This window comes from Kogia breviceps, chromosome 1, assembly GCF_026419965.1.
Source record: "Kogia breviceps isolate mKogBre1 chromosome 1, mKogBre1 haplotype 1, whole genome shotgun sequence".
NCBI classification, from domain to species: Eukaryota; Metazoa; Chordata; class Mammalia; order Artiodactyla; family Physeteridae; genus Kogia; species Kogia breviceps.
In genome coordinates this window covers 201,821,390-201,847,464 of record NC_081310.1, presented here as the reverse complement: position 1 = coordinate 201,847,464, position 26,075 = coordinate 201,821,390, and the positions used below count along the sequence as shown (strand labels likewise).

The 26,075-nt window shown below is 54.5% G+C and overlaps 1 protein-coding gene and 1 long non-coding RNA gene across 2 annotated transcripts; one reads left to right on the top strand and one right to left on the bottom strand.

Annotated features, from left to right (window-relative positions):
- Positions 1 to 1,946: 1,946 nt before the first annotated feature.
- Positions 1,947 to 4,062, bottom strand: FNDC10 (fibronectin type III domain containing 10). Its single transcript, XM_067023169.1, has 2 exons — positions 2,619 to 4,062; positions 1,947 to 2,260 (listed from the first exon to the last, which is right to left on the bottom strand). Exon 1 carries the CDS (start codon positions 4,060 to 4,062, stop codon positions 3,367 to 3,369), a length of 696 nt encoding a protein of 231 aa, XP_066879270.1. The 3' UTR covers positions 1,947 to 2,260; positions 2,619 to 3,366.
- A 17,035-nt stretch (positions 4,063 to 21,097) lies between these two features.
- LOC136793053 (uncharacterized) lies at positions 21,098 to 24,413 on the top strand. The gene is made up of 2 exons (XR_010837802.1): positions 21,098 to 21,186; positions 24,078 to 24,413. It is a non-coding gene; the product is annotated as an uncharacterized lncRNA (long non-coding RNA).
- Positions 24,414 to 26,075: the final 1,662 nt, after the last annotated feature.

Here is a 26,075-nt window from a genome sequence, read left to right as displayed (position 1 = left end):
CAGCCTGACCCCACCCTGGGATGTGGACACTTCCTCCCCTCTTGGCTGGCGCTTGCTGGGGTCACGCTTCCAGTCCCCAGAGAGATGCGGCTGGAGGAGGCTCTGGGTGTTAGGGACCCAGGACTCTCTAGACTCAGGCTGAAGTGGCCAAACTGCCCATCCCCCCGGCCAGGGTCTCCAGCAGCTCCCTGGCTGTCCCCGTAGATGAGCTCCAACAGCCCAGACCCCCAATCCTGAGATCACCAGGGAAACGCCAGCCCCACAGCCCTGCCCCAGTGGAGAAATGTTTCTTTCCTCCATCGCACCTGATGCCGCTTGCGCGTTTGTGTGTCCGCCCACCCCCCACCCCACCCCACCCCGCCCCCCGCGGCTTAGCGGCTCCTGGGAGTGTGAGGTCCTCACAAGCCAGCGCTGATGAAACCAGCTTCTCCCAGCAGGCCAGAGGCCTGAATCTCTGGGGGACCGGGGAAGTTAGCACCTGCCCTGGGGGCCGTAGGGAGGGGCCTGAGCAGGCCGGCCAGCCCACATCTTACGTCCGGTGTCACTGCTGGGGCCCCAGAGCCTGCCACACAGGGCATTGGGCATGTGTCCACAGAATGACCGTGAATCCCTCCTGCTGGCTGAGCGAGGAACACAAGCTGTAGGTCAGCTTTGGGGAGTGAGCAGGAAGTGTGTTTGGTGGTGAAATTTCAAAGACCTCAGGATTCCGAGCAGGGTCACGCTAGGGATGCAGCCGTGGCCAGGTTGTGGGGGGCGGGGTTGTCTCGGCCTGGATGCACATCAAGTCGTGGCATAGACAGGAACAAGCACGGACCACTTACTCTTCTCCGCCTGGCTGATCTCACATAAGCCTCCAAACAAGCCTCTGAGTTAGGTCCTACGACTGTTTCCACTTCACGGACAAGGAGACTGAGGCATTAAAAAGCTGCATGGCTCTTAAAAGGAAGGGCCAGGCCGACAGCCCAGGCAACCCTTCAGTGTTATTAGAATCAGAGCAGTTCTTTCTACTCCACGTCAGAAAATCATAAGCCTAAGGAAGTTACCTTCAGGCACCATGAGAAAGACAAAGTCTTGACTGAGGAACGAGGCATCCGGACCCCCACCTCCAGGGCACAGGGAAGCCGCACATCTACTCACCAGCCACAAGTCAGAGAGCGCGACCGGGGGTGGGGGTGGGGGTGGGGGCTCCTCCAGGATGTGGTGGGGATGGAGGACTGGGGGCTGCCAGCCCCACCCTTGTGGAAGACACCTGAGCACCTGTCATGGGTGGCCTAGGGCTGCAGGAGGAAAAGGTCCCTCAGGGAGCCAAGCTGGAGGAATTGGAACCCCTTCTACTCCCGCTGGCTGTCTAGACACTTCACTGCACCCCGCCCCCTTGGCGGGAGGGGGGATGAGTCACTCCTCAGAGCATGGCCTGCCCCCAGCTGTTTGCCCCTCAGGGTCACAGCCGGCTCTAGGAACTCAAGGCTGGCCTAGCCCAGGTCGGGGAGGCCCAGTAGGGAATGCAGGGGGTGGCGCAGTGTGCGCCACACACACAGGCGCCCCAGGTCCGTCCTCTGGCCCCCACCCCCCAGCTCTAGCACCGCATGGGGAGGCCGGGGAGGGGGTCCTCTGGAGCCACCTCACTGCTGCCTATCACAGCTCAAGCGGGTCATCCCTGAGGTGGGGCTATTTCTCCCCACCGCCGCCCCACAGAGCGGGCCCGGGAGAAGATGCTTGTCCAAGCTCTGAGGGCGGACAGGCCAGCTGGGAGACAGCCTGCCTGTCCCTCTGCCACAAGCCGCAAGGGCAGGGTGCCTGTGCTCCCGGCCTGGGCCAACCCCACGTGACCTGGCAAAGGGTCCGGGACCAACCACTGGGCTGACGCCTGAAGAGCTGGGAAAAAGGGGTTCAACTCTCCCCTTACCCTTCTCTCCCCGCTCCCAAATAAGTACACAAGACAGTGGTTTTGGTCTAAGAATGATGGACATTTAGACACTGGCGCCAGGCTCACGCCTGACCAGTGCCACGCTGGGGGCGGGCAGAGCAAGGACAGAGAGGTAGGGAGTGGGCGCTGCGGGGGCACCAGCCAGGCTGCTGGTGTGAGGGTCGCTGGTGGCTGCTGGGGGAGGGGAGTTAGCCAGTGACTCCAGACGTGACGGGTCCAGGACAGCCAGTCGGGGGCTCACGCAGAGCCGGGTGAGCCATGCTTCGCCCCTCCCAGGACCCAGCGTCGTCAGGCGGCTGGCACAGGAGGGAGCCTCGGCCAAGACGCTCAGGTCTGCCCAGAGAGGAGCAAAGCCATCCTTCAGTCCACGGCGAGCGGGTAGGTGGGCAGGGGGCAGCACCCAGCCAGATCCAGGGCAGCTGGCCACTGGCTCGGGGAGGGGGTGGCGTGGTGCTGTCCGTCATGCCGTGGTTGAGGCTTGGGATCCAGATCACAGTGGAAGGTCCAGCTGGGCAAGTGGGCATCTACCTTCACCCTCTGGATACGGCGCGTCTCTTTCGGACCCGGCCTCGTGCTCCCCACCACCTGCCCCCAGTCACCATGGAAAGTCCTCACCAGACACACAAAAGGCAGGGGAGGGAGGCCAGCCCTGGTGAACTACCAGCTTCCCCCGAGGTCAGGGGACACTCACCCCCGGAAACAACAGCTGGACGCTGGGCCGCCTGCTGAGCTAAGTCATGGCTCCCAACTTGTCAGATGCCCACATTGGGAAACACCGCAGGACGCTTCTTACCCAAACTGGATGCTCCTGCAAAGCTTGAAGGGAGGGTTCCCAGGGGGGCTCTGGCCAGAAGCACGCACAAGCTGCCAGCATCGGGGCCACAGACCCTCTTGGACAGCACTGGAAGGGTGGCTGGCTCCCGCAGTGGGCCCGAGATACTAAGGCACGAAGCTACCTAAGCCCATTGGGGTGGGGCGGGGAGAGGACAGGCTCCAAGTGGCCCCCTTGAGTTGGCAAAGCACACAGTGACCAAGCCATGACGACAGCCTGGTTTCTTCCAACTCGGCACAGGCTGGAGGCGCAGGGTGACGGCCCGGGGGTGCCAACGGCTCTTGCGAGAAGGGTCTCTGTGCTCTGACGGTCCCCCCCCAAGGGCTCTGGAGAGCGGAGGAAGCCCTGCACGCGGCTGGCATCTCCGCTCAGGCCCAAGGGCCAGTCCCGAGCTGGAGTTTGGGAGGCGGCTGCTCAGCTGGAAAGGTCGTGCGGTGATTCCAAGGCCCTGGGAAGGGCCGGCGGGTGCCCCATCTATCTCCAGCGAGCCCTGCGTGGAGATCCTAAGGAGGGAGCAGGAGCGGGGAGGGGAGAGCGGGCCAAGGGCCTGGGGCCTCCCGCACCCTAGTCGGGCAGGCAGAGCCCGGGCTGGCGGGCGCCTCGCGCTTCAGGGCTGCCTGCGCAGGCCCGGGCGCCCAAAGGCCGGGTGCATGAGGTTCTCCGTGATGTAGGCCACGAGCAGGCAGATGACCACGAGCATGACGCAGATGGAGCCGCCCACCGCCGTCATGGCCACAACGATCTCCCGCATGCCGGCCGGCTCGGCGGCGAACTCCACGCACTCGGCGGACGCGGGGGGCTCCGGGACGACGGCGGGCTCCGGGGCGGTGGCGGGCTCGGCGCGCAGCGGCAGCGACTGCAGGCACAGGCGGTAGCGCACGCCGTCGTGCACGTCGGGCAGCAAGTAGTCGCGGCAGGAGGCGCCGAGCAGCACGCGCTCGCACGGGAAGCGCGTATAGGCGCCGCGCCACGAGCAGTTGAGCGCGAAGGCGCGCACGCGGCGCGCCTCGGCCGGCGCCAGGCGCCACTGCAGCAGCACGCTGCGGTTGCGCAGGACGCTGGCGCGCAGCGAGCGGCCAGCAGAGGCGTGCGCCGCGCAGCCGGGCGCCTGGCAGCGGAAGCCGCGCGCCGGGCTGCGGAAGCACAGACGCCCGCCGCCCGCCTCGGGGCCCTCGGGCAGCACCTTGTAGGGGCACCAGGGCGCGTCGGCCGACGGCTCCCAGCCCGGCGGCGTCGGGGCGGCCGCAGCGCAGGGCGGCGGCGCGCAGGCGGCCAGCAGCAGCAGCAGCAGTGGAGCGCGCATCCTGCGGCTGGGCCGGGCGGCGGCGGGGCGCGGGCTCAGGGGCGCACGGGCGCGGGCAGTGGGTCACGCCGGCCGCGCCGCCGCTCCCCGCGCTCGCCCGGCTCGCCGCGCCCTCCGCCGCCGCCCGCTCCGACCCGCCCCCGCGCCCCGTGCGCGCTCGGACCCGGCGCGACGGCGGAGGCGGGGCCACCCCGCGCCCCGCCCCCCTTAACCCTCGCCGGGCCGCGGCCCCCACCCCCCGGAGGGTGGATCTCGAAGGAGAGGGGGCGGCCGCGCGGGTGGGGTGGGGGCCGGCGCAGCCGGGGCGGCTGTGCCCCTCGGTCTCTCGCCGTGTGAGCGCCCTTCGGAGCCCTGCCCTTTCCCCGCCCCTGCCAGGCTTTTCCCGGGCTTTTCCGTGCGCCGCAGCAGGCTGAGGTCTCGAGTCGTGGCACCCGGGGGCAGCTCCGCGACTCTCCCTGGCCACACCTGTCAAGGATGCGGTGCCTCCGGTTGGTGGGGAGCAGCGGCCTGGAGCGAGCGCGCACGGCTCCACGCCGCCCCATCCCAGACCCGCGGTGGGGACCGGCAAAGAAAGGGTCCCATCTGCCGTGACCTGGAGGGGGTGAGGACGGAAACTCCTTCGCCTTCAGGGCTTCTGCTCCTTTAGAGGTGGGCAGCGCCGACCTGGGAGGGGCGCCAGAGATGAGACTTCCTCTGCTGAAAACTATTCACTCCGCACCAAAGAGGCAGCTACAGGGTGGACCACTCTCGGCTCTAATTAATTCTTCCCCCGCCTCCCCGCAGATATGGCTCTGGGGCAGCCCTCCGGATCGCCCGGGAAGAGGGCCAGGGCTGGACAAAGGGAACAGCCGCGCCACAAGCCCACCTGGTGCAGCGGGTGGGCATCACTACCCGGGGAAGGAGGGATACATACCTTCCCCCAGTCCGGTGTCCAGGAGGTCTGAGACCATAGGCCCTCCATCCCCTCCAGCCTAACCGTCCCGTGCTCAAGACGCCTCTCCAGGGCCAGGGGACACCTAGCCAGGGCTGCCTGACGTTACTGGATGTGAAGTCGGAGCACATCATGTGCAGGGAGCACACCTCACACCCTGGAGGCGAGGAGGGGTCGCTGGCAACTGTCCTGTGGACTGTAGTCTCTCGGCAGCCACTTCCAGATGCTGTTCTCATCTGGGGGAGAGAGAGGAGAGACTAGGAGGGCTGCAACACTCACTGAGTCCTTGGTCCCCATACACCCACCCAAGGAGCACCCCACCTCCACCCCACCTCACTATTTCCTGGTCATCCCCCCAAATTCTGGGTCAGCACCAGATCGCAAGCCCTCTACCAGAGCCTGAAGCCAAGGGTCAGCGGCCCCCTACCCAGACCCAGCACACCGGCCAGAAAACCCTGCCCCCAACTCCAGGCCTCTCCAGCTCCTTGAGACCCCAAGCAGGGTCTACCCAGGCCGCTGCACTTAGTGGGGGAGGGCTGGGGGCGAAGGTTTGGAGAGAGGCACCTCTGGCCCTGCCCCTGGCTTCTACCCTCTCCCCAGGCAGGGAGGGCCCTGGGCTCAGACTCCTGCCCAGCTTTGTGGGGGACTCAGGGGGCAGAAAGTGTCAGTGATCCAGGGACCCCGCGTCCTCACCCCGAGCTCCCTGGGGCCTCGACCAGCTTGCTCACACCGGTTTCCCGGGGAAGCTGAGGTTGCTGCGGCCGCTCTGCCCAAGGGGTAGGGACGGGACAGTGGTCAGAGGGGGCCGTGCTCTATGGTGGCCCAGGTCTCCACTGCCAGGTCTTCTGGGCCAGAGAGCAGCCAGGTGACCGTTCCACCTGCCCACTCCAGAGAGGAGCTGGGCAGAAACGGGACTGTTCAGAGCTTTTGCAGCTGGTGGGGGGTAGGGGAGAGAATCCAGTTAGATCCAGCCTGAGGCCTCCCTGCGGGGCCTGGTGCCCATGCCTTTAGCCTGTCCTCAGGCGGGGGGCTCACCAGCGCTGAGCTTTTCCTGGTCTGGCAGCTCCTGGCTAGGTGCCAGCTCTGCTGCTCCCCCACCTGGGCATTTTCTCTGTGCAGGGCATCTTCGGGCAAAGAGCAGGTGAGAGTACGGGGAGGGCTGTGCCCTACGAGTCCCTGTGCAGGATCTGTTGAGCTGCTGCAGGATTGGGGAGGGCAGATGTGAGAAAGCTCTGCTTCCCAGCTGAGGGTTCTGGGCTGGTGAAGCAAACTAACTGTCCCCAGAGATAACGGGGGACCCCACCCTTCACCCCACATCAGGCCCCATACCCACCTCTGCAGCTGCCCCTGCCAGTGGCTAGTGGGGTCGCCGTCTGTTGTCTTCCGAAGGCCCAGTACCAGGGCTTAGCTCTGTGGAGGGGCTGGAGCCCCCTCTGCCACCAGCCACAGCCTCTGAGGAACGTGGATGGATTCTGGGCCCCTTCCCCTGGCCCCATAGAGACAGCCCATCTCAGATCCTGGATCTACCAGCCCTGAGATCCCCCAACCAGAGCCCCCCTGACAGCTCCCTGCCCAGAAGTGGGAGCTACTGGGGTTTGCAGGAGCATCTGAGGCTGCTGTCATTCCTGCCCCATTAAGGGAAGGTGAGGAGGAAGTCAAGGTCAGTACCCACCTTCCCCAGGTAGCCGAGCGTGGCACCAGTGGCCTCCCTCCCATCAGGAAGGGCACGTGGGCAAGACCGCTAAGACCAGATGGCCCACCTTTAAGCTGCTGCCCACCCATCAGGGTAGCTCCCTCACTGCACAGAGACCCTCCTTCTGGCTGGAGCCAGCTTCCTAGGCAATTGCACTGGAAACCAGAGGATAGAGCCCCGGCTGTGCAGACACAGAAGCCAGTGTTGGGCACAGCCATGCTGGAGTGAAGACAGGGAAGGGGCAGCAGACAGAGAGGGACCAACACGTGGGCTGAAGGCAAACCCAATGCCCCCACACCCCACACCACGTCATGGGCGGGTGGCACCTTCCTGCCCCACGCTTGTCCTGACTCCCAGTGCTATAGCGCCTCCATTTCCCTTTGGGGGCCTCTATTCTCTGCTCTCAGGCTGTGGGGCTTTGGGTGGGCTCACCCACCTTGCCCAGGGGCTGGTGGAGCACCCAGGCCTGGCCAGTCAGACCTTCCCCTTGGCCTCAAGGCCTTTGCCGAAGCTTACGGGAAAGTGTGGTTGCTCTACTGGCAGAAGTAGACGTCCAGCTGCTGACCGAAAGGTATCTCAGGGGAAGAGCTGGTTTGAGAATTAAGCCACCCCCTGAGAGAGGCAAGAAACCTGCCAGAGGGACTTCCCTGGTGGTCCAGTGGTTAAGAATCCGCCCTCCAATGCAGGGGACACGGGTTCAATCCCTGGTCAGGAAACTAAGATCCCACATGCCACGGGGCAACTAAGCCTGCACACCGCAACTACTGATCCTGCGAGCCACAACTAGAGAGAAGCCCACGCGCCGCAACGAAAGATCCCGCATACCGCAACTAAGACCCAACGCAGCCAAATAAATAAATAATTTTTAAAAAAAAAAAAAGAAAGGAAGAAAGGAAACCTGCCAGAGTACCAAATGTATGGATTCATCCTTGCCTGAAGCAAGCCCACCCCTGGACTTCAAAGGCACAGGAGCCAGGAAAGCCCCTCTGTGCAGACACTGCTCAGAGTTCTACCCAACGTGTGGCCTGCAGGCCCCGCTGACCTGGCCAACTCCACCTCCCACCCCTCCACCCTGACCCCTTCCCTTTCCTAGAACCCCCAGGTCAGCCCCTCTGCCTCACCCCTTCCCTTTCCTAGAACCCCCAGGTCACCCCCTCTGCCTGATGTCCCCTCCCTGAAGACCTGAGCATCTTCCCCCAGCCTCACCCATCCCCGGCCCTGGCTGGGGTCCAGAGGCCCGCCCCCTTCCCCAGCTGTGGACTGTGGACACAGACCGGACCCCAGGGCTGAGCTTCCTGCAAGGGGCCAGCAAGGTGAGGCAGAGACCACAAGGAAGGAGAAACCATTTCTGTGCAAGGAAAACGTGGTTTCCTGGGTCTCCTGTTGGGTGAGCAAGCGGGGGCTGGCCCTTGGGAGGTCCAGCTGGGGCTGGCCCTGAGGATGGGGCAGGCAAGGAGGGGAGAGGCCTCCATCCGGCCCCCGCAGGTCCAGCTCGGACAAGCTTCCCTGTCTGAAGGGCCGCTTTCCGGAGGTCACCAGCTGTGTGGTTATTTCCTGGACGTTTTCTTTAAATCCATTTACAGGAAACCTCATATCACAACCACAGATAAAAGAAAAGTCAATGTCAGATGGTGTTGGCTTCTGGACTTCCTGCTTGGAGGCTTCAGACTGACTGTCAAAGTGTGTCCGCAGAAGCCTCCACGGCCTTCATCCTCTCCAAACCCTGCCTGCCGCCTGAGCCCAGCAGGCTGCTGGCCGCCCCCAGCATCCCTGTATTCCCCCCCCGACTCAGGGAGGGGCGTACAGGTGACTTCACCCAGGTCGCACCTCACTGGCGGAGATCCGAGCTCCAGGACCTGTGGGAAATGGTTCCGCCCAGCAGGGGAGGTGGGACCAGCCTGAAGCAACAACAGCAACTTCCAGGGAACCCCCTGCCTCCAGACAAGGGGATCCCCCCGCAGCCCATCCAGGCTGGGAGAAAGAAGCTGGTGTTGGGCCGCTCGGACCCTGAGCATGGAGGTCACGGGGACACACAGGTGACCACTGTGTGGGTTGTACGGAAAGGAGAGGGTTTGGGGCGGCAGCTCGGGCCAGGAACCACCCCCTCTGCTGCCTTTGCATCTCCGGCTGCCGAGGGTCCTCTCTCTTCCAACCGGCCAGACTTGCTCACACCCCAGAGGACCAGGGGGGTTGGGGGTGCGGCCTGACATCCGGGGAAGGGGGCCTTTTCGGGGCGCAGTGCTCCCCTCTTGGCAGAGCTGGGCTCTGAGAAGCGGGTCGTCAAGCTCAGGTTGGTCTCTGTGGGGCTGCGTTTCTCACCTGCGGGACCTGAAGTTGCCTCCAGCCAGTGGCCGGCCCAGACCGCTGTGTGGCCTCAGGGCTCCAGTGCCCCGTCCCTGGTAGGTGAACCTGAGGGGGGCGACCCGCACCCCATGCCCTGTGAGGGGAGGGAGAGCAGAGGGGACACTAGAGAGAGGCTGCCTGGGTGCCCGGGTGCCCCAGGCCCCCCTCCCAGTGCACGCTGAGAGCCTTCATACAGCTCACCGCCTGCTTTGCATCTGCAGTGAGGTGGCCGGGGGAAGAGGGGACAGGGGGACACCCAGCCCCCACTGTTTTCCTGCCCAGACATCCTTGCTTCTCTGCTCCCTGAGGACAGAGATGCCCTGGGCGTTTGCAGGCATGTCCCCAGGGCAGAGTGGGCAGGAGGCTGGCATCTGTTTTCTCACTTGCAGACTCAGGAGAGGAAGGTCCTGGTCTCCAGGGCCCCCGCCAGGGAACCTGCCTGCGCAGCTCGGAGCTCAGGGCGGCTGGCTTCTCCGGGCCCCCAGCAGCTCTGTCAGAGCAGAGCATGCTGTGGACCATAAGGGGCAGACTCTGTGCCCGAGGCTCCCAGGACACGCAGGACAGGACCTGGCCTGGGACCCGGCTCCCTTCCCTCCCTAGTATAGATGAGCCGGGAACCGGCAGTACCAGGGGACAGCAGTTGGGCCCAAAGGGACGCCTGACCACGAGCTGGGCAGCAGGCAGGGGCAGAAACTGAGGCTCAGGGGGTCCCCGAGGTTGGGACATGGGGCAGGTCCCAGCCGGGGGTCTTCCCTGTGGACGGACCTACAGGGCTCTCGGTGGGTCCCTCCCTTCCCGCCCTCCTCACAGTACAGGTCAGCACAGGCCTTGGCAACGTGATAGCTTTTGCTGAAAATGCATTGAATTGAGCAAAAAAAAAGTGGTGAGCAGAGAGTAGAATCTGCTGTGTTGTTTCCAAGAACTGGAGGGGAGGCCCATATGTGAGGTCACTCAGATCCCCTCTGGCCTGTTTCTGCTTTTGTACAGATGCCCTCATGGAGCCAGTGGTGGCCGAGGGTCTCAAGAAGGCTGGATGAGGGCTGGGCCTTGCTGGTCAGCCTGGGCTCAGGGCATCTGCAGCTCTGCTGACCCTCATCAGCCCGGCCCCTGTCCACCTCGTCTCAGGCCACTTTACTGACTGAAAGCTACCCAGACACCCTAGGAAATTGCCCATCTTGTCTACATTTTCAAATGTATCGGCATAAAAACGTCCACAGTGCTCTCGTTCCCGCTGCACATGTAATCATCTTCTTTTTCATTCTTAACGTGGAAAAAAATGTATCGCTCACCACGCCCCATTTGTGTTTAGAAAGGGTCTGTTTTGCCCTTCCCTACTCTCTGCAGGCCTGTCTTTCTGGAACATGAACCGCGGTGTTCCAGCCTCCGGCCCTGCTTAGTTCCCAGCTGCTGGGGGGGATGGATCCAGAGGGACAGCGAGAGGGCGTCTCAGCCGCCCCTGCTCTGCTGTGTCCTCAGAAATTCGGGCTCTGGGCATGTACACGTCTCTCCTCTCCAGTTAGTGTGGAGAATGGGGATAAACTTCCCCTGTTCTCCTTCCAATGCTATAAAGCTGCCCCCGGGCCTGCAGTTGGCACAAAGGCACCTCCTCTGACCCCTGGACTTCCAAGAGTGGACCCTTCTCCCCCCACATCCAGCCTCCTGATTGGGTCTTTGCCCTGATAACACTGAACTGACATCTCTCAGTGTGATGAGTCCACGTGGTCTTCACGGGCATCCCCCACGCTGCTCTGTGGCCAGGGCCAAAAAGGTGACAGTGCAGGCCTCGACCTTGTCTTCACGCTTGCAAAATAGACCTTGGCTTCAGGAACAAATGAATATGCTGGTAGAGGGCTGACCTGTTTTTTTTTTAAAATTAATTAATTTATTTATTTTTGGCTGCATTGGGTCTTCGTTGCTGTGCGAGGGCTTTCTCTAGTTGTGGCAAGCGGGGGCCACTCTTCATCACAGTGCACGGGCCTCTCACTGTTGCGGCCTCTCGTTGCGGAGCACAGGCTCCAGACACACAGGCTCAGCAGTTGTGGTGCACGGGCCCAGCTGTTCCGCGGCATGTGGGATCCTCCCAGACCAGGGCTCGAACTCGTGTCCCCTGCATTAGCAGGCAGATTCTCAACCACTGCACCACCAAGGAAGTCCCTGACCTGTTTATTTATTTATTTTTGGCTGCATTGGATTTTCATTGCTGCACATGGGCTTTCTCAAGTTGTGGCCAGCGGGGGCTACTCTTTGTTGCAGTGCAAGGGCTTCTCATTGCGGTGGCTTCTCTTGTTGTGGAGCACGGGCTCTAGGCACACGGGCTTCAGTAGTTGTGGTATGTGGGCTAGTAGTTGTGGCTCGTGGGCTCTAGAGCTCAGGCTCAGTAGTTGTGGCACACGGGCTTGGTTGCTCCGTGGCATGTGGGACCTTCCCGGACCAGGGCTTGAACCCGTGACCCCTGCATTGATAGGCAGATTCTTAACCACTGCAGCACCAGGGAATCCCCTGACCTGTTGGTTTTGATGAGTGTATGAACCTCGTATTATGTGATCAGAAGAAATTCATTCAAAAACAAAGTCAAGGAAACAACAGGGTGGATCATGCTAGAAGCAGATAATATTACTCTGCTCCAAAGTGTCTCCAACCAGAATTTATCAGCAAAGTGAGAAATTGTTGGGAAGGCCACACAATTTTTTTAGGTGTCTGAAACATTGATTCATATTGTTTATTTTATTGCTGCATAGTTGATTTGCAATATTATATTAGTTTCAGGTGTACAACATAGTGATTCAATGTTTTTATAGATTATACTCCACTTAAAATTATTACTAGGACTTCTCTGGTGGTCCAGTGGGTAAGATTCCACATTCCACACTCCCAATGCAGGGGGCCCGGGTTTCATCCCTGGTCGGGGAACTAGATCCTACATGCCGCAACTAAGAGTTCGCATGCTGCAACTAAAGATCCCACGTGCCGCAACTAAGACCTGGCACAGCCAAATAAGTAAATAAATAAATATATTTCTTAAAATTAAGTAAAGTTATTACCAAATAATGGCTCTATTTCCCTGTGCTAAACAGTAAATCCTTGTTGCTTATCTATTTTATACATAGGAGTTTGCATCTGTTAATCCCATACCCCTATCTTGTCCTTCTCCCTCTCCTCTCCCCACTGGTAACCATTAGTTTGTTCTTGTATATGTGAGTCTGATTCTATTTTGTTATATTCACTAGTTTGTTTTATTTTTAAGATTCTACATATAGGGCGTTCCCTGGCGGTCCAGTGATTAGGACTTGCCACTTTCACTGCCAGGGCCTGGGTTTGATCTCTGGTGGGGGAACTAAGATCCCGCAAGACACGTGTTGTGGCCAAAAAAAGATTCCACATATAAGTGATAACATACAGTATTTGTCTTTTCTTGTCTGACTTATTTCACTAAGCATAATAATCTCTAGGTCCATCCACGTTGTTGCAAATGGCAGAATTTCAGTCGTTTTTATGGCTGAGTAATATTCCATTGTGTATATATACCACATCTTCTTCATCCATTCCTCTGGCAATGGACACTTAGGCTTGAAACATTTCTTCATATTGTGTTGATCACCCTTATGTCAGATGACAGCAAATGTTGTGGGATTTTAAAAAATCAAAAAACAAAAAAATAATAAGTCAACATCTCTCTTTTCAGAAGGGCACCTGTGCGATTTCCGTGTGAAGCCAGAAGAAAGCTCTGGAATTCCTTCTTCTCCCTTTGTGCAAAAAGTTATGCTAAATCTCATAATTTTGTTGGTTGCCTCACTTGGAGTCGAAAGTCAATTTCCTTTCACACGAATGTATTGTTTTTTTCTTGAAATCATTATCGTTAACATTACTCTCCCAGGACACACTTCTATGTTGGCTCGGCTGTCTGTTCTGTTCACTCTGTGTCCCCAGCTCCTTCTTCTGTACACCTGCAGCCACGCCTGCTACACAGGCAGAATCCACTCACTTGTGACGTAGTTATTTTAAAGTGTTGGGCCCGCTGGGCTGGGAGAAATGGAAAGAATACAGAATGCCCCCCGCCCCCCCAGCCATGCTAAGCCCAGCAGTGTCCCCAGCTGCACCCCTCCCCTACTGGCAGCTGACCACGCCCCCTCCTCCGGCCCACTCCTCCCTGCCTGCCCCCCCGCCCCTGCCCACCTCCCCTACACGCCGCACGTGCTGGGGCTCAGCCCCCTCTTATGCTCCCGGTTTTTCTGCATTTGGGGTTGCTGTTTCCCTCCTGACCTTTCTGTCATCTCGGTCATGCATTCAAAATGACGCTTTCTGTATTTTACATCGTTTTCCATTCCAAAATCCAAACGATCTTCCATCGTTTCATTGAGAAGGCCTTTCGAGTGATCGAAAACACCTTGTTGTTGAAAATGAGGCTCTTCCTTCCTAATCGTTGATTTATTTTTGTCAGGGGCCGACCTGGCTGTAACTCGCTATAACAGTGTGTTGGGTGAACCGGCTCCCTCCTGCCCCAGCCCCAGGTCTCCCCGTAGTCCGCGGCGCTGGTTCCCTGCACCGGCAGCTTCGCGCCCCGGGAGATGGGGGTGTACCCGCCCCCCGCGTTCACATTTGCAGGCTAGTAAATGCTCCCCCTCTGGCCTCTGGTGAGGGGTGCACGTGGAGGTTGTGTGGCAGCGCCCGTGGATGGAGAACCAGCCTTGGGTTCGGCGTCTAGCGTCTTCAGCAACCACGGGCATCGCCGGGGAGGGGCGCCTCCCTCCGGCACCTGCAGGAGCCCCGGCCCAGTGCCTCCGGGCACGTCCGGAAGGGGGCGCGCGGCTGCGGCCCGGCGGGCCACGCGGCACCGCCACCTGCCGGCCGCGCGGTGAACTGCGGCCCCGCGGACCCCGCGCTCCCAGCGTCCGGGAGGCATGGGGTCCTGGCCTAGAGAAGTACACGGACTGTCACCTTTTTAGCCTCCTCTTTTTCTGTCTCTTTGTGTCCTGGGCCCATGTTCTCTCCGTCTTCCCAATGTGTGTTGCTCAGCCTTTCGTCTATAGTGTAAGTTGCACATAGGTCTCCCAGTTTGGGGCCTTCTGGCCTTGCTTGTGAGGCAAAAATGCTTGATTTTTACGTGGAAATACTAGCACCCTTTATTTATCAGCTCTGGCTTTGGAGTCATGTTGACAAAAATCTTCCCAGGCCTGAGGTTAAGGAGGGATTCTCCTTTGGGGGAATCTCCCCCAGTCCTTCCATGGTTCTGTTTATTCTGTGTCTAATTTTGGTCAAACTGGGACTTGCTCCGGATTCAGCCGCATTCCTCACATGGTCCGCTTTCCCCGGAGACTTATGAGCCGCTCTGTGCACCAGAGTTCTAATTATCCGGCTCTGAATACGCTCTACCCGCCACTAAGGCTAGTACCCCTTCAGGACTTGCATTTTCCAGAAGTGTTCTGGGTGTTCTTGCTTGTTTTTTTGTTTGTTTGTTTGTTTGTTTTGCGGTACGCGGGCCTCTCACTGCTGTGGCCTCTCCCGCTGCGGAGCACAGGCTCCGGACGCGCAGGCTCAGCGGGCACGGCTCACGGGCCCAGCCGCTCCGCGGCATGTGGGATCTTCCCGGACCGGGACACGAACCCGTGTCCCCTGCATCGGCAGGCGGACTCTCAACCACTGCGCCACCAGGGAAACCCCTTGCTTGTTTTTAAAATTTATTTTATTCAAGTACAGTTTATTGACAATGTTGTGTTAATTTTTTTTTTCTTTTTGGCCGCACCGTTTGGCGTGCCTGCGGGATCTTAGTTCCCAGTCCAGTGATGGAACCCATGCCCCCTGCAGAGGAAGCTCAGAGTCTTAACCACTGGACCACCAGGGAAGCCCTGTTCTTGCTCTTTTAATGTATGAACTTTATCTACCTTAAGAAAAATGTTATTGAGGTATGGTTTTTTTAAGTAAAGTGCCTCCATTTTCAGAGTACAGTTGGATGACGCTCGACAAATGCGCAGCGGCACCACCCACCTCCCACAAAGCCCTGGCAAGCCCTCCCTGCCCACTCCACTCACTGGAGCCTTGCCTGTTCTTGGACTTCACGTGAATGGAATCGCACTGTCCATCCTCCTCTGCGTCGGGCGTGTTCACTCAGCGTAAGGATGTTCACTGCCTTGTATCACCAGGCGGCATCCCAGCACACAGCTTGAGTCACCCCCTGCTGCTGCTCGCCTGGCGGGGTTGGCCAATCTCGGGTGAGCTGCTTGCTACCAACGTGCATGTTCAGGTTTGTGTGGCTCTGTATCTCTATCTTAGGTGAAGACTTGGGTGCGGTGGAATGTAGGGAACATGATGTAAGGAATATGATTGACACTGTCCCGTCTGCCAGATCATTTTCCTCAGTGGCTGTTTTATAGCTTATATATATTATATTTCTACCAGCAAAGGTGTGAAACCTCTAGTTGCTCCACATCCTGGCCAACACTGGGTATTTTCGGTCTTTTTAAAGCTAGTGAGTGGGTAGTGATATCCCATTGTGTGTGTGCAACTTTTTATTTGGAAATACTTTAGGATTTCAGAAAAGTTGAAAAATGAGTACAGAGAGTTCCCATATACCCTCCATCCAGGTCCTCCTAATGTTCACAACGAACACAGCCTTAGAACAATTCTGAAAAGCAGGCAGCTACCTTTGACACACCACTAGTAACTACAGGACTTGTGCAGATGTTGGCCACTTTCCCACTATGCCTTTGCCCCCGGACCCATGTTGTGTTGGGTTGTCATGGCTCCTTTGTCCACTTCCGTCAGTGCTGGGTCTTCAGTGTTTGCCTGTTTACTGTGACCTTGACACTTTTACAGGGCACCGGTCAGCTCTTCTGTTGAATGCCCCTGAATTTGGACATGTCTGATGTTTTCTATGGATTAGGATGAGGTCATACATTTTGGCAAGAAGCGATGTGTCCTCCGGCATCGTAACGGGGACAACACGGCATCCGTCTGCCTCATGGCCAGTGACGTTAACCTTGATGCCAGGATAAGGTGGATTTCTCCATGGTAAAGTCACTGTTTTTCTCTTAGTGATCAATAAATATGTAGTGGGGAGAGACTTAGAGATTCTGAAAACATCCTCTTTCTCATCACACGCCCTCAACACTAATTTCAGCTTCTGCCCACGGGTCTTGCCTACAATGATCACTGTGGTGTGTTTGTCTAATGGTGTCTTCAATTTCTCTCATTCCTTCCATATTTATTAGTTAAGAGCTTTTCAGTTAAGAAAGAGCTGTGCCTTCCCCCCATTTACTTATTTATTCAATCATTTATATCAGTATAGAATCTTAGATATTTAACTTATTCTATGAGTTATAGTCCTATATTATCATTACTTATTTTCTTGCTCAAATTGTCCAGGCTCGGCCTTTGGGAACTATTTCAATCAGCCCATGTCCTTTTAACATACCTCCATTGGGGCTTCCCGGGGCTTCCCTGGTAGCGCAGTGGTTAAGAATCCACCTGCCGATGCGGGGGACACGGGTTCGAGCCCTGGTCCGGGAAGATCCCACGTGCGGCGGAGCAACTAAGCCCGTGCTCCACAACTACTGAGCCCACGTGCCACAACTACTGAAGCCCGGGCGCCTAGAGGCCGTGCTCTGCAACAAGAGAAGCCACCTAAACGAGAAGCCCACGCACCGCAACGAAGAGTGGCCCCCGCTCGCCACAACTAGAGAAAGCCCACGCACAGCAATGAAGACCCAACGCGGACAAAAATAAAATAAATAAATTTATTTTAAAAAAACCTCCATTATTTATTGTTAATTTAGGTGAAATTCACAGGACATAAATTTAACCTTTTTTTTTTTTTTTTCGGTACGCGGGCCTCTCACTGCTGTGGCCTCTCCCGTTGCGGAGTACAGGCTCCAGACGCACCGGCTCAGTGGCCATGGCTCACGGGCCCAGCCGCTCAGCGGCATGTGGGATCTTCCCGGACCGGGGCACGAACCCGTGTCCCCTGCATTGGCAGGCGGACTCTCAACCACTGCGCCACCAGGGAAACCCTAAGGTTTTTTTTTTAATTATTTTTTATTTTTTTTTTGGCTGCGTTGGGTCTTCATTGCTGTGCGTGGGTTTTCTCTAGTTGTGGCGAGCGGGGGCTACTCTTTGTTGCCGTGCGCAGGCTTCTCATTGCGGTGGCTTCTCTTGTTGCAGAGCATTGTCTCTAGGCGCACAGGCTTCAGTAGTTGTGGCACACGGGCTTCAGTAGTTGTGGCTCACGGGCTCTAGAACACAGGCTCAGTAGTTGTGGCACACGGGCTTAATTGCTCCGCGGCATGTGGGATCTTCCCGGACCAGGGCTTGAACCTGTATCCCCTGCATCGGCAGGGGAATTAATTTTGTTTTTTGCATTTGTTTGAACCCCAACTATTTGACAATTGATATAGTTGAGATAAGAAGCAAACTATTTTGTCCACCCCTAATTGCATTGTATTTTGTTCTTAATGATAGCTGTTGTCAGCAGTTACTTTTTTTTGTTTGTTTGTTTGTTTTTTTGCCGTACGCGGGCCTCTCACTGCTGTGGTCTCTCCCGTTGCGGAGCACAGGCTCCGGACGCGCAGGCTCAGCGGCCATGGCTCACGGGCTTAGTTGCTCCGCAGCACGTGGGATCCTCCCGGACCAGGGCACGAACCCGCGTCCCCTGCATTGGCAGGCGGACTCTCAACCACTGCGCCACCAGGGAAGCCCGGCAGGGGAATTCTTAACCACTGTGCTACCAGGAAAGTCCCTGCATTTAGTATTTTTAATATAAATAGTTATTCTGAAAAAAAACCAGAAAGTTTTAAAAAATGATAGAAAAAAATTCAAGATCGTGAAGACTTACCCTGTATTTTCTTCTAAAGAGTTTTATAGTGTTAGGTCTTACATTTAGGCCATTGATCTATTTTAATTTTGTAGGTGGTGTGAGGTGGAGGTCCAACTTCATTCTTTTGCATGTGGCTACCCATTTTGCTGAAGAGGAAGTTGTTTCCCCATTGAATGGTCCTGGCACCTTTGTTGAAAACCAATTTGCCATAGATATATGGATTTTTTTCCAGACTCTTGGTCCTACCCCATTGATCTCTATGTCTGTTCTATGCTGTAACCACACTTTTGTTTTGTTCCTCTCTCTCTTTTTATTTTTAATTTATTTTTTATTTTTGGCTGTGTTGGGTCTTCGTTGCTGCGTGTGGGCTTTCTCTAGTTTCAGTGAGCAGGAGTTGCTCTTCATTGCTGTGCACGGGCTTCTTGTTATGGTGGCTTCTCTTGTTGCGGAGCACGGGCTCTAGGCACGCGGGCTCAATAGTTGTGGCTCGCGGGCTCAATAGTTGTGGCTCACGGGCTTAGTTGCTCCGCGGCATGTGGGATCTTCCCAGACGAGGGCTTGAACCCGTGTCCCCTGCATTGGCAAGCGGATTCTTAACCACTGCACCACCAAGGAAGCCCGACAATGTTTTGATCATGGTAACTTTTTAAGTTTTGAGATCAGGAAGTATGTCTTCCAACTTTTTTCTTTTTCAATATTGTTTTGGCTATTCAGAGCCCCTTGAGATTACATGTGAATTTTAGGATCAACTTTTCCATTTCTGCAAAAAAGAATGTGGGAATCTTAATAGGGATTCTCTTGAATCCATAGACAGCTTTGGGTAGTACTGCCTTCTTACCAATATTAAGTCTTTCAATCCAAGATTGACGGATGGATGTCTTTCCATTTATTTAGGTCTTCTTTAATTTATTTCAGCAGTAATGTGTAGGTTTTTTTTGTTTGTTTGTTTGTTTTTTGCGGTATGCGGGCCTCTCACTGTTGTGGCCTCTCCCGTTGCGGAGCACAGGCTCCGGACACGCAGGCCTAGCGGCCATGGCTCACGGGCTTAGTTGCTCCGCGGCATGTGGGATCTTCCCGGACCAGGGCACGAACCCGTGTCTCCTGCATCGGCAGGCGGATTCTCAACCACTGCGCCACCAAGGAAGCCCAATGTGTAGTTTTTGGTCTTTCATCTCTTTGGTAAAATTTGTTCCTAGGTATTTTTTTTTTGGATGCTATTGTAAATGGAATTGTGTTCTTAATTTCCTTTTCAGATTGTTCATTGCTAGTGTGTAGAAATATAACCAATTTTAAAAATAGTATTTATTTAATTTCTGTCTGCGTTGGGTCTTCATTGCTGCGTGTGGGCTTTCTCTAGTTGCGGTGAGCGGGGGCTACTCTTCATTATGGTGCGTGGGCTTCTCATTGTGGTGGCGTCTTTTGTTATGGAGCACGAGCTCTAGGCGCACGGGCTTCAGTAGTTGTGGCTTGTGGGCTCTAGAGCGCAGGCTCAGTAGTTGTGGCACACAGGCTTAGTTGCTCCACGGCATGTGGGATCTTCCCGGATCAGGGCTCGAACCTGTGTTCCCTGCATTGGCAGGCGGATTCTTAACCACTGCACCACGAGGGAAGCCCCTATAACCAATTTTTCTGTGTTGATCTTGTATCCTGCAATTTGTTAAATATGCTTATTAGCTGTGGTCATTATGGGAGAATTATTTAGGATTTTCTATATAGAATATCAAGTCACCTGTGAATACGGGTCATTTTACTTCTGCCTTTCCAATTTAGATGCCCTTTCTTTCTTTCTTGTTTTTCTAACTGCTTTGGCTAGAATTTCCAGTACAATGTAGAATAGAAGTGGTGAAAGTATAGTTTACCTGTCTGTATTCATGTTTTAAGTTTTACTACAAAGAACATCTGAAAGGCCACTGGCTGTTCAGAAAAGTTGGAAGATTATTGGAAAGTGACAGAGAAAGCAAAAATACTCTATCATGGGACAGAGAGAAACATGTCATTGTGATTTTTATTAAATCTATAAACATCTGGGGCTTCCCTGGTGGCGCAGTGGTTGGGAGTCCGCCTGCCGATGCAGGGGACACGGGTTCGTGCCCCGGTCCGGGAAGATCCCACATGCCGCGGAGCGGCTGGGCCCGTGAGCCATGGCTGCTGACCCTGCGCGTCCGGAGCCTGTGCTCCGCAACGGAAGAGGCCACAACAGTGAGAGGCCCGTGTACAGAAAAAAAAAAAAAAAAATCTATAAACATCTGTTTAATAAAAATTACAATGACACATTTCTCTGTCCCTATTTTATTTATGTCCTCTTTTGTAAAACTTTTACGTTTATGTATATTAAAAGTACAAAAAAAAAAGGGGGGGGCTTCCCTGGTGGCGCAGTGGTTGAGAGTCCGCCTGCTGATGCAGGGGACACGGGTTCGTGCCCCGGTCCGGGAGGATCCCACATGCCGCGGAGCGTCTGGGCCCGTGAGCCATGGCCGCTGGGCCTGCGCGTCCGGAGACTGTGCTCCGCAACGGGAGAGGCCACAGCAGTGAGAGGCCCGCGTATCGCAAAAAAAAAAAAAAAAAAAAAAAAAAGTACAAAATATTATTATTTTTGATATAAAAAGTTAAGAGACAAATCACTGTATCACAAAACAAAAAGAAACATCATAAAAATATTGTTATATGTTTAGCACATGTATTGTTTGTTTAATTAGTCCTACTGTTATTACTAATGCCATGTTAGTCATTGTTATTTTGTTTAAAAATAGCATTTATGTAACAGAAAAGTAAATAACACAGAACATATAGTTTCAAAAAGTCCTGTTTCTGGGCCCGTGAGCCATGGCCGCTGAGCTTGCGCGTCCGGAGCCTGTGCTCCGCAATGGGAGAGGCCGCAACAGTGAGAGGCCCGCGTACCGCAAAAAAAAAAAAAAAAAAAAAAAGTCCTGTTTCTCATTTTTTATGTTAAAGTAACAACAGTTGTTAGGAGACTTCCCTGGCAGTCCAGTGGGTAAGACTCCCAATGCAGGGGGCCCAGGTTCTATCCCTGGTTGGGGAACTAGATTCCGCATGCGTGCCGCAACTAAGAGTTCTCATGCCACAACTAAGGAGTCTGCATGCCGCAACTAAAAGATCGTGCATGCTGCAACTAAGACCTGGTGCAACCAAAATAAATAAATTTTTAAAAGTAACAACAGGTATTATACTCTGTTGTGTAATTGTTTATTACATGTGGTGTTTCTCACATATACTGTTTTATGTATCGTGCACAGTAGTAAACGTCGTCAGGGCTGTGTCTCTGGCTGGATGGCTAAAGGTTGCTCGGGAGCAAGCCTCAAAGGCACCGCTGCTGGGGGAGCAGAGATCTCGGTAGGTGGGTTTCTCTCTGACCTGAGGGTGGACACGCAGGGCCCCCTGAGAGAGGATCAGGAGAGAAGATGGGCGGGTTAGCTGGGGAGCCCCACAAGGCTTAGGACAGAGAGCAGTGCCCTCATCTAGGGACCGTGGCCTGAGCAGGTCACAACTGGTACCTCACGCTCCAGGGTGCCTGCCCCTCCCTGGTAGGCAGGGTTCACACACACCCCCACTTCTGTTTCTGGAAGGAAGAGGCCCAGGCTTCACTCAAGGGGAGAAATGGAACAGTCCCAGAAGAAACAGAAAAAATGGTCAGCTCTGGAAGGTGGAGGATTCTCCAGCTCCCCTGGGAGGCCTCTGGAGGGGTCCAGGGTGATGAGCCCAGCCCAGGTACACAGCGCTTCCACCAGCTTCCGAGGGCGGAGACGCTAGTTCCCCTTGATCGCTGAGTAACTCCACCTCGGGCTGACCTGGGTCCTCCCCAGCAGCTGGACCAACAAGTTCTGAACAAGGGGACGCCAGCCGGCGGGGCGGCCCTCCTCCCGTTCCCTCCCGGGCTCACAGGTGGGACCTGAGCCTGGGCAGGAGCCCCCGTCGAGGAAGCCGGAGCTGCCAAGGAGAGTCAGGCGGGGTCCCTGAGTCCTGGGGACCCCACACCCAGCCCTAGACCACCTCTACTAAAGGGGGAACCGTCCTCTGCCCTTTCTTAAAAATTTAGTATTTATTTATTTGGTTGCACAAGGCCTTAGTTTCGGCAGTCGGGCTCCTTAGTTGCGGCATGAGAACTCTTAGTTGGCATGCATTTGGGATCTAGTTCCCTCTTCAGGGATCAAACCCAGGCCCCCTGCATTGGGAGCACGGAGTCTTATCCACTGCGCCACCAGGGAAGTCCCCCGTCCTCCGCCTTTTCAAGCCACTTTTATTTGGAGGTGTCCCGACACTCTCAGTTGAGCTGGATCCCAGCCAGGACAGCGGCCCCCTGACGAGGGCTCCAGAGACAGCACGGAGTGGGGAGACCAGCTCAGACAGAGGAGAGGGACCTGGATGAAAGGGGTCAGTGCAGAAACCAGAAGACAGGCCTTTAGAAATCTGTAATTGAACTAAAATGAGAAAAAAAGCTGCACTTAGGAAAGAGTACTATCTATGAGGAGAATCAGAAGAAAAACAACATGAACTCAGAAAGGTAAATAACCCAGCAATTCTCCACGTCTGTGTGGACACTGACCCGTGTCCTACAATTTAACTCAATTTTTTAAAACCAAATGAACTACAAGGCTTTATTGACATCACAGTATATGAGAGAATAATTTTAAGAGCATTACAGCTGAAAGATAATGGCATGTTTACTGTCTTGTCATGCACTATTTTTCTGGGAAAAAAAATAGAAAGTAATACAAAGAAATCCTATTAAGTAACTTGGAGCAGCATTTGGAAAAAGTACACCTACTTACAGATTTTTTAAAAATATGGTTTTACCTACATAGTCACAATGTGCCTCTATAAGGAGACAAGCCCTTAAAGCTCATGGGATTTTGTAAACATCGTGGCATTCTTACCACGTCATTTCTCATCATTTTCCTTGGGGAGGGTCGCTCATCGTGGACTGAGCCCATCAAGGTTTCCACACAGCTCGTCGATTCGCTCCCATCCGGACTCCTTCTGCGCTGGACCACTGGTCCAGCATCTGGGGACCACTGTCCCTCCAGCATCTGTCCCGCCCCGTGTGCCTCAGGGAAACCTGTGATTTCCTGCTTTTTCTCTTTCAAGGCCGCTTCCCTTCGACCTCCTCAAACCTCTGGCGCTTGTTCTAGACAGCTTGCTCTCAGTGTACAAATAATAAATGTTGGAGAGGGTGTGGAGGAAAGGGACCCTCTGACGCTGTTGCTGGGAATGTAAGTTGGTGCGACCACTGTGGAAAACAGTATGGAGGTTCCTCCGAAAACTAAAAATAGAGCTACCAACAATCCCACTCCTGGACATCTATCCAAAGAAAACTCTAATCCAAAAACACACATGCACCCCTATGTTCATAGCAGCACTATTCACAATAGCCGAGACACGAAAACAGCCTAATGTCCATCAACAAATGAATGGATAAAGAAGACATGGTACATATGTACAACAGAATATTACTCAACCACAAAAAAGAATGAAATAATGCCGTTTGCAGCAACATGGATAGACCTAGAGATTATCATACTAAGCAAAGCAAGTCAGAGGAAAAACAAATACCATATGATATCACTTATATGTGGATTCTAAAATATGGCACAAATGAACTTATCTATGAAACAGAAACAGACCCACGGGGCTTCGCTGGTGGCGCAGTGGTTGAGAGTCCGCCTGCCCATGCAGGGGTCGTGGGTTCGTGCCCCGGTGCGGGAAGATCCCACGTGCCGGGGAGCGGCTGGGCCCGTGAGCCATGGCCGCTGCGCCTGCGCGTCCGGAGCCTGTGCTTCGCGGCGGGAGAGGCCACAGCAGTGAGAGGCCCGCGTACCGCAAAAAAAAAAAAAAAAAAAAAGAAAGAAACAGACACAGAGAACAGACCTGTGTTTGCCAAGGGGGAGGGGGTTGGGGGAGAGGTGGAGTGGGAAGTTGGGATTAGCAGATGAGACCTATTATATACAGTGGATAAACCACAAGGTCCTACTGTAGAGCACAGGGAACTATATTCACCATCCTGTGCTAAACCATAATGGAAAAGAATATGGAAAAAAAGAATGCATATATAGATATAAAACTGAATCACTTTGCTGTACAGCAGAAATTAACAAAACATTGGAAATCAACTACACTTCAATTTTTGAAAATGTAAAAAAGTAGGCAATTTGCTCTTGAAACCGGGAGGGGGCGTCCCTGTAGGGTCCAGGGCACAGAAGCCTTCTTTTGTCCCCTGTTTCTTGTAGGCAAGACTCCAGTCCATGACCTTCCCCGAGTTCCAAAGGGTGGATTTGAACAGTTGCTAATCAAGGGAGGAGCGACCAAGAAATCACCTGAGGCGAGATTCCAGGGACCAGAGAAGCTCATCAAGATTTGGAGACAGACCACCTGAGATGAGATGATGGGAGTACAAGCCTTGCACACACCCTGATCTTGTCAGCAACTCCTCCCTTGAAGTATTGAGTATTGATGAGTACCTCCTCATCAAATCCTCCCAGGTAGGGACACATAGTTTTTCAAGGCAAGTGTCCCCCTGTGCCTGACAAAGCAATAAAGCTATTCTTTTTCTACTTCACCCAAAACTCTGTCTCCGAGATTCCATTTGGCACCGATGCATAGAGGCCGAGCTTTCGGCATCACTCTCGATTTTCATTCTGTGAGAGTAACTTCTCCTCCTACTGTGTCCAGCCTGAGTGGTTGGGGATCTCCTATTCTGCCTCATCTTCTTCTTAGGAGATGACACAGTGTGGCAGCTGCCGGCATTAGAACCGCGTGCAGAATTGGGGGTGCCCAGCTAGTCAGGCGGGAACCACTGCCCCAGGACTGCCTCACCTACTCCTTGTCTGTTTCTTTTTCTCTCTTTCTTTTCTTTAAATTTATTCATTTATTTACTTATTTTTGGCTGCGTTGGGTCTTCGTTGCTGCACATGGGCTTTCCCTAGTTGCAGCGAGCAGGGGCTACTCTTTGTTGCAGTGCGCAGGCTTCTCATTGTGGTGGCTTCTCTCGTTGCGGAGCATGGGCTCTAGGTGCGCGGGCTTCAGTAGTTGTGGCACGTGGGCTCAGTAGTTGTGGCTCACGGGCTCTAGAGCACAGGCTCAGCAGTTGTGGTGCATGGGCTTAATTGCTCTGCGGCATGTGGGAGCTTCCCGGACCAGGGCTCGAGCCGTGTCCCCTGCGTTGGCAGGAGGATTCTCAATCACTGCGCCGCCAGGGAATCCCTGTTTCTTTTTCTTTATGCTCTTCTTTTTTCTGGTTCTAAAGCTGATGTTTCATTTAGGGTTCTTTTCTTTAACCTCATCACCGCCTGCTTCTCTTGTTTCTATCAGATCAAGGATTTTGCTCTGTACGGATGAATTCATTCACCTCTTTGGTAAATGACAATCCAGGTTGTCTGTCACCTGTGTTACCAACCCACAGACTATATATCGGAGCTTCCTACAGCCCCCTCCTCAGATTTGATGGATTTGCTAGAGCAGCACGCAGAACACAGGAAAACAGTTTACTTAGTAGTTCACCACTTTATTATAAAAGGATATAACTCACGGATGACCAGATGAAAGAGGTGTGTAGGGCAAGGTGTGTGGCAAAGGGCATGGAGCTTCCATGCTCTCTCGGGGCACAACACTCTTCCTGCATGTTCATCAACCCAGAAGCGCTCCCAACCCCATCCTTTTGGGTTTTTATGGGCATGACTGGTTAAATTATTGGCCAGTGGTGATTGAGCTCAATATCCAGCCCCTCCCCCCTCCCCAAAGGTCAGAGGGTGAGGTTGAGTCCCAACCCTCTAATCACTTGGTTGGTTCCCCTGGCAACCCGCCCCCACTCCTAGGAGCTTTCCAAAGACCACCTTGTTAACATAAACTCAAGTGTGATTGAAAGAGTCTTGATATGAATATCAAAATGCAACTTTATGACTTTTTTTTACTTTAATAGAATTATTATTTGTAGTATTTACACACATAGTCTTCCATGGTAATGTTAAAGTTACCATTTTCTTCAAATGCCACTCAAAATAACATACTTTGCCTTCCTAAGTGAATCTTGGACAAGGAAATTCAGTGAAAGTGATCTACTTACGACTGTGTCCCATGTCTCTTTTTTTTTAAACATCTTTATTGGAGTATAATGCTTTACAATGGTGTGTTTGTTTTTGCTGTATAACAAAGTGAATCAGCTGTATGTGTACATATATCCCCATATCTCCTCCCTCTTGCGTCTCCTTTATGACTCTTCTGACTTAGCA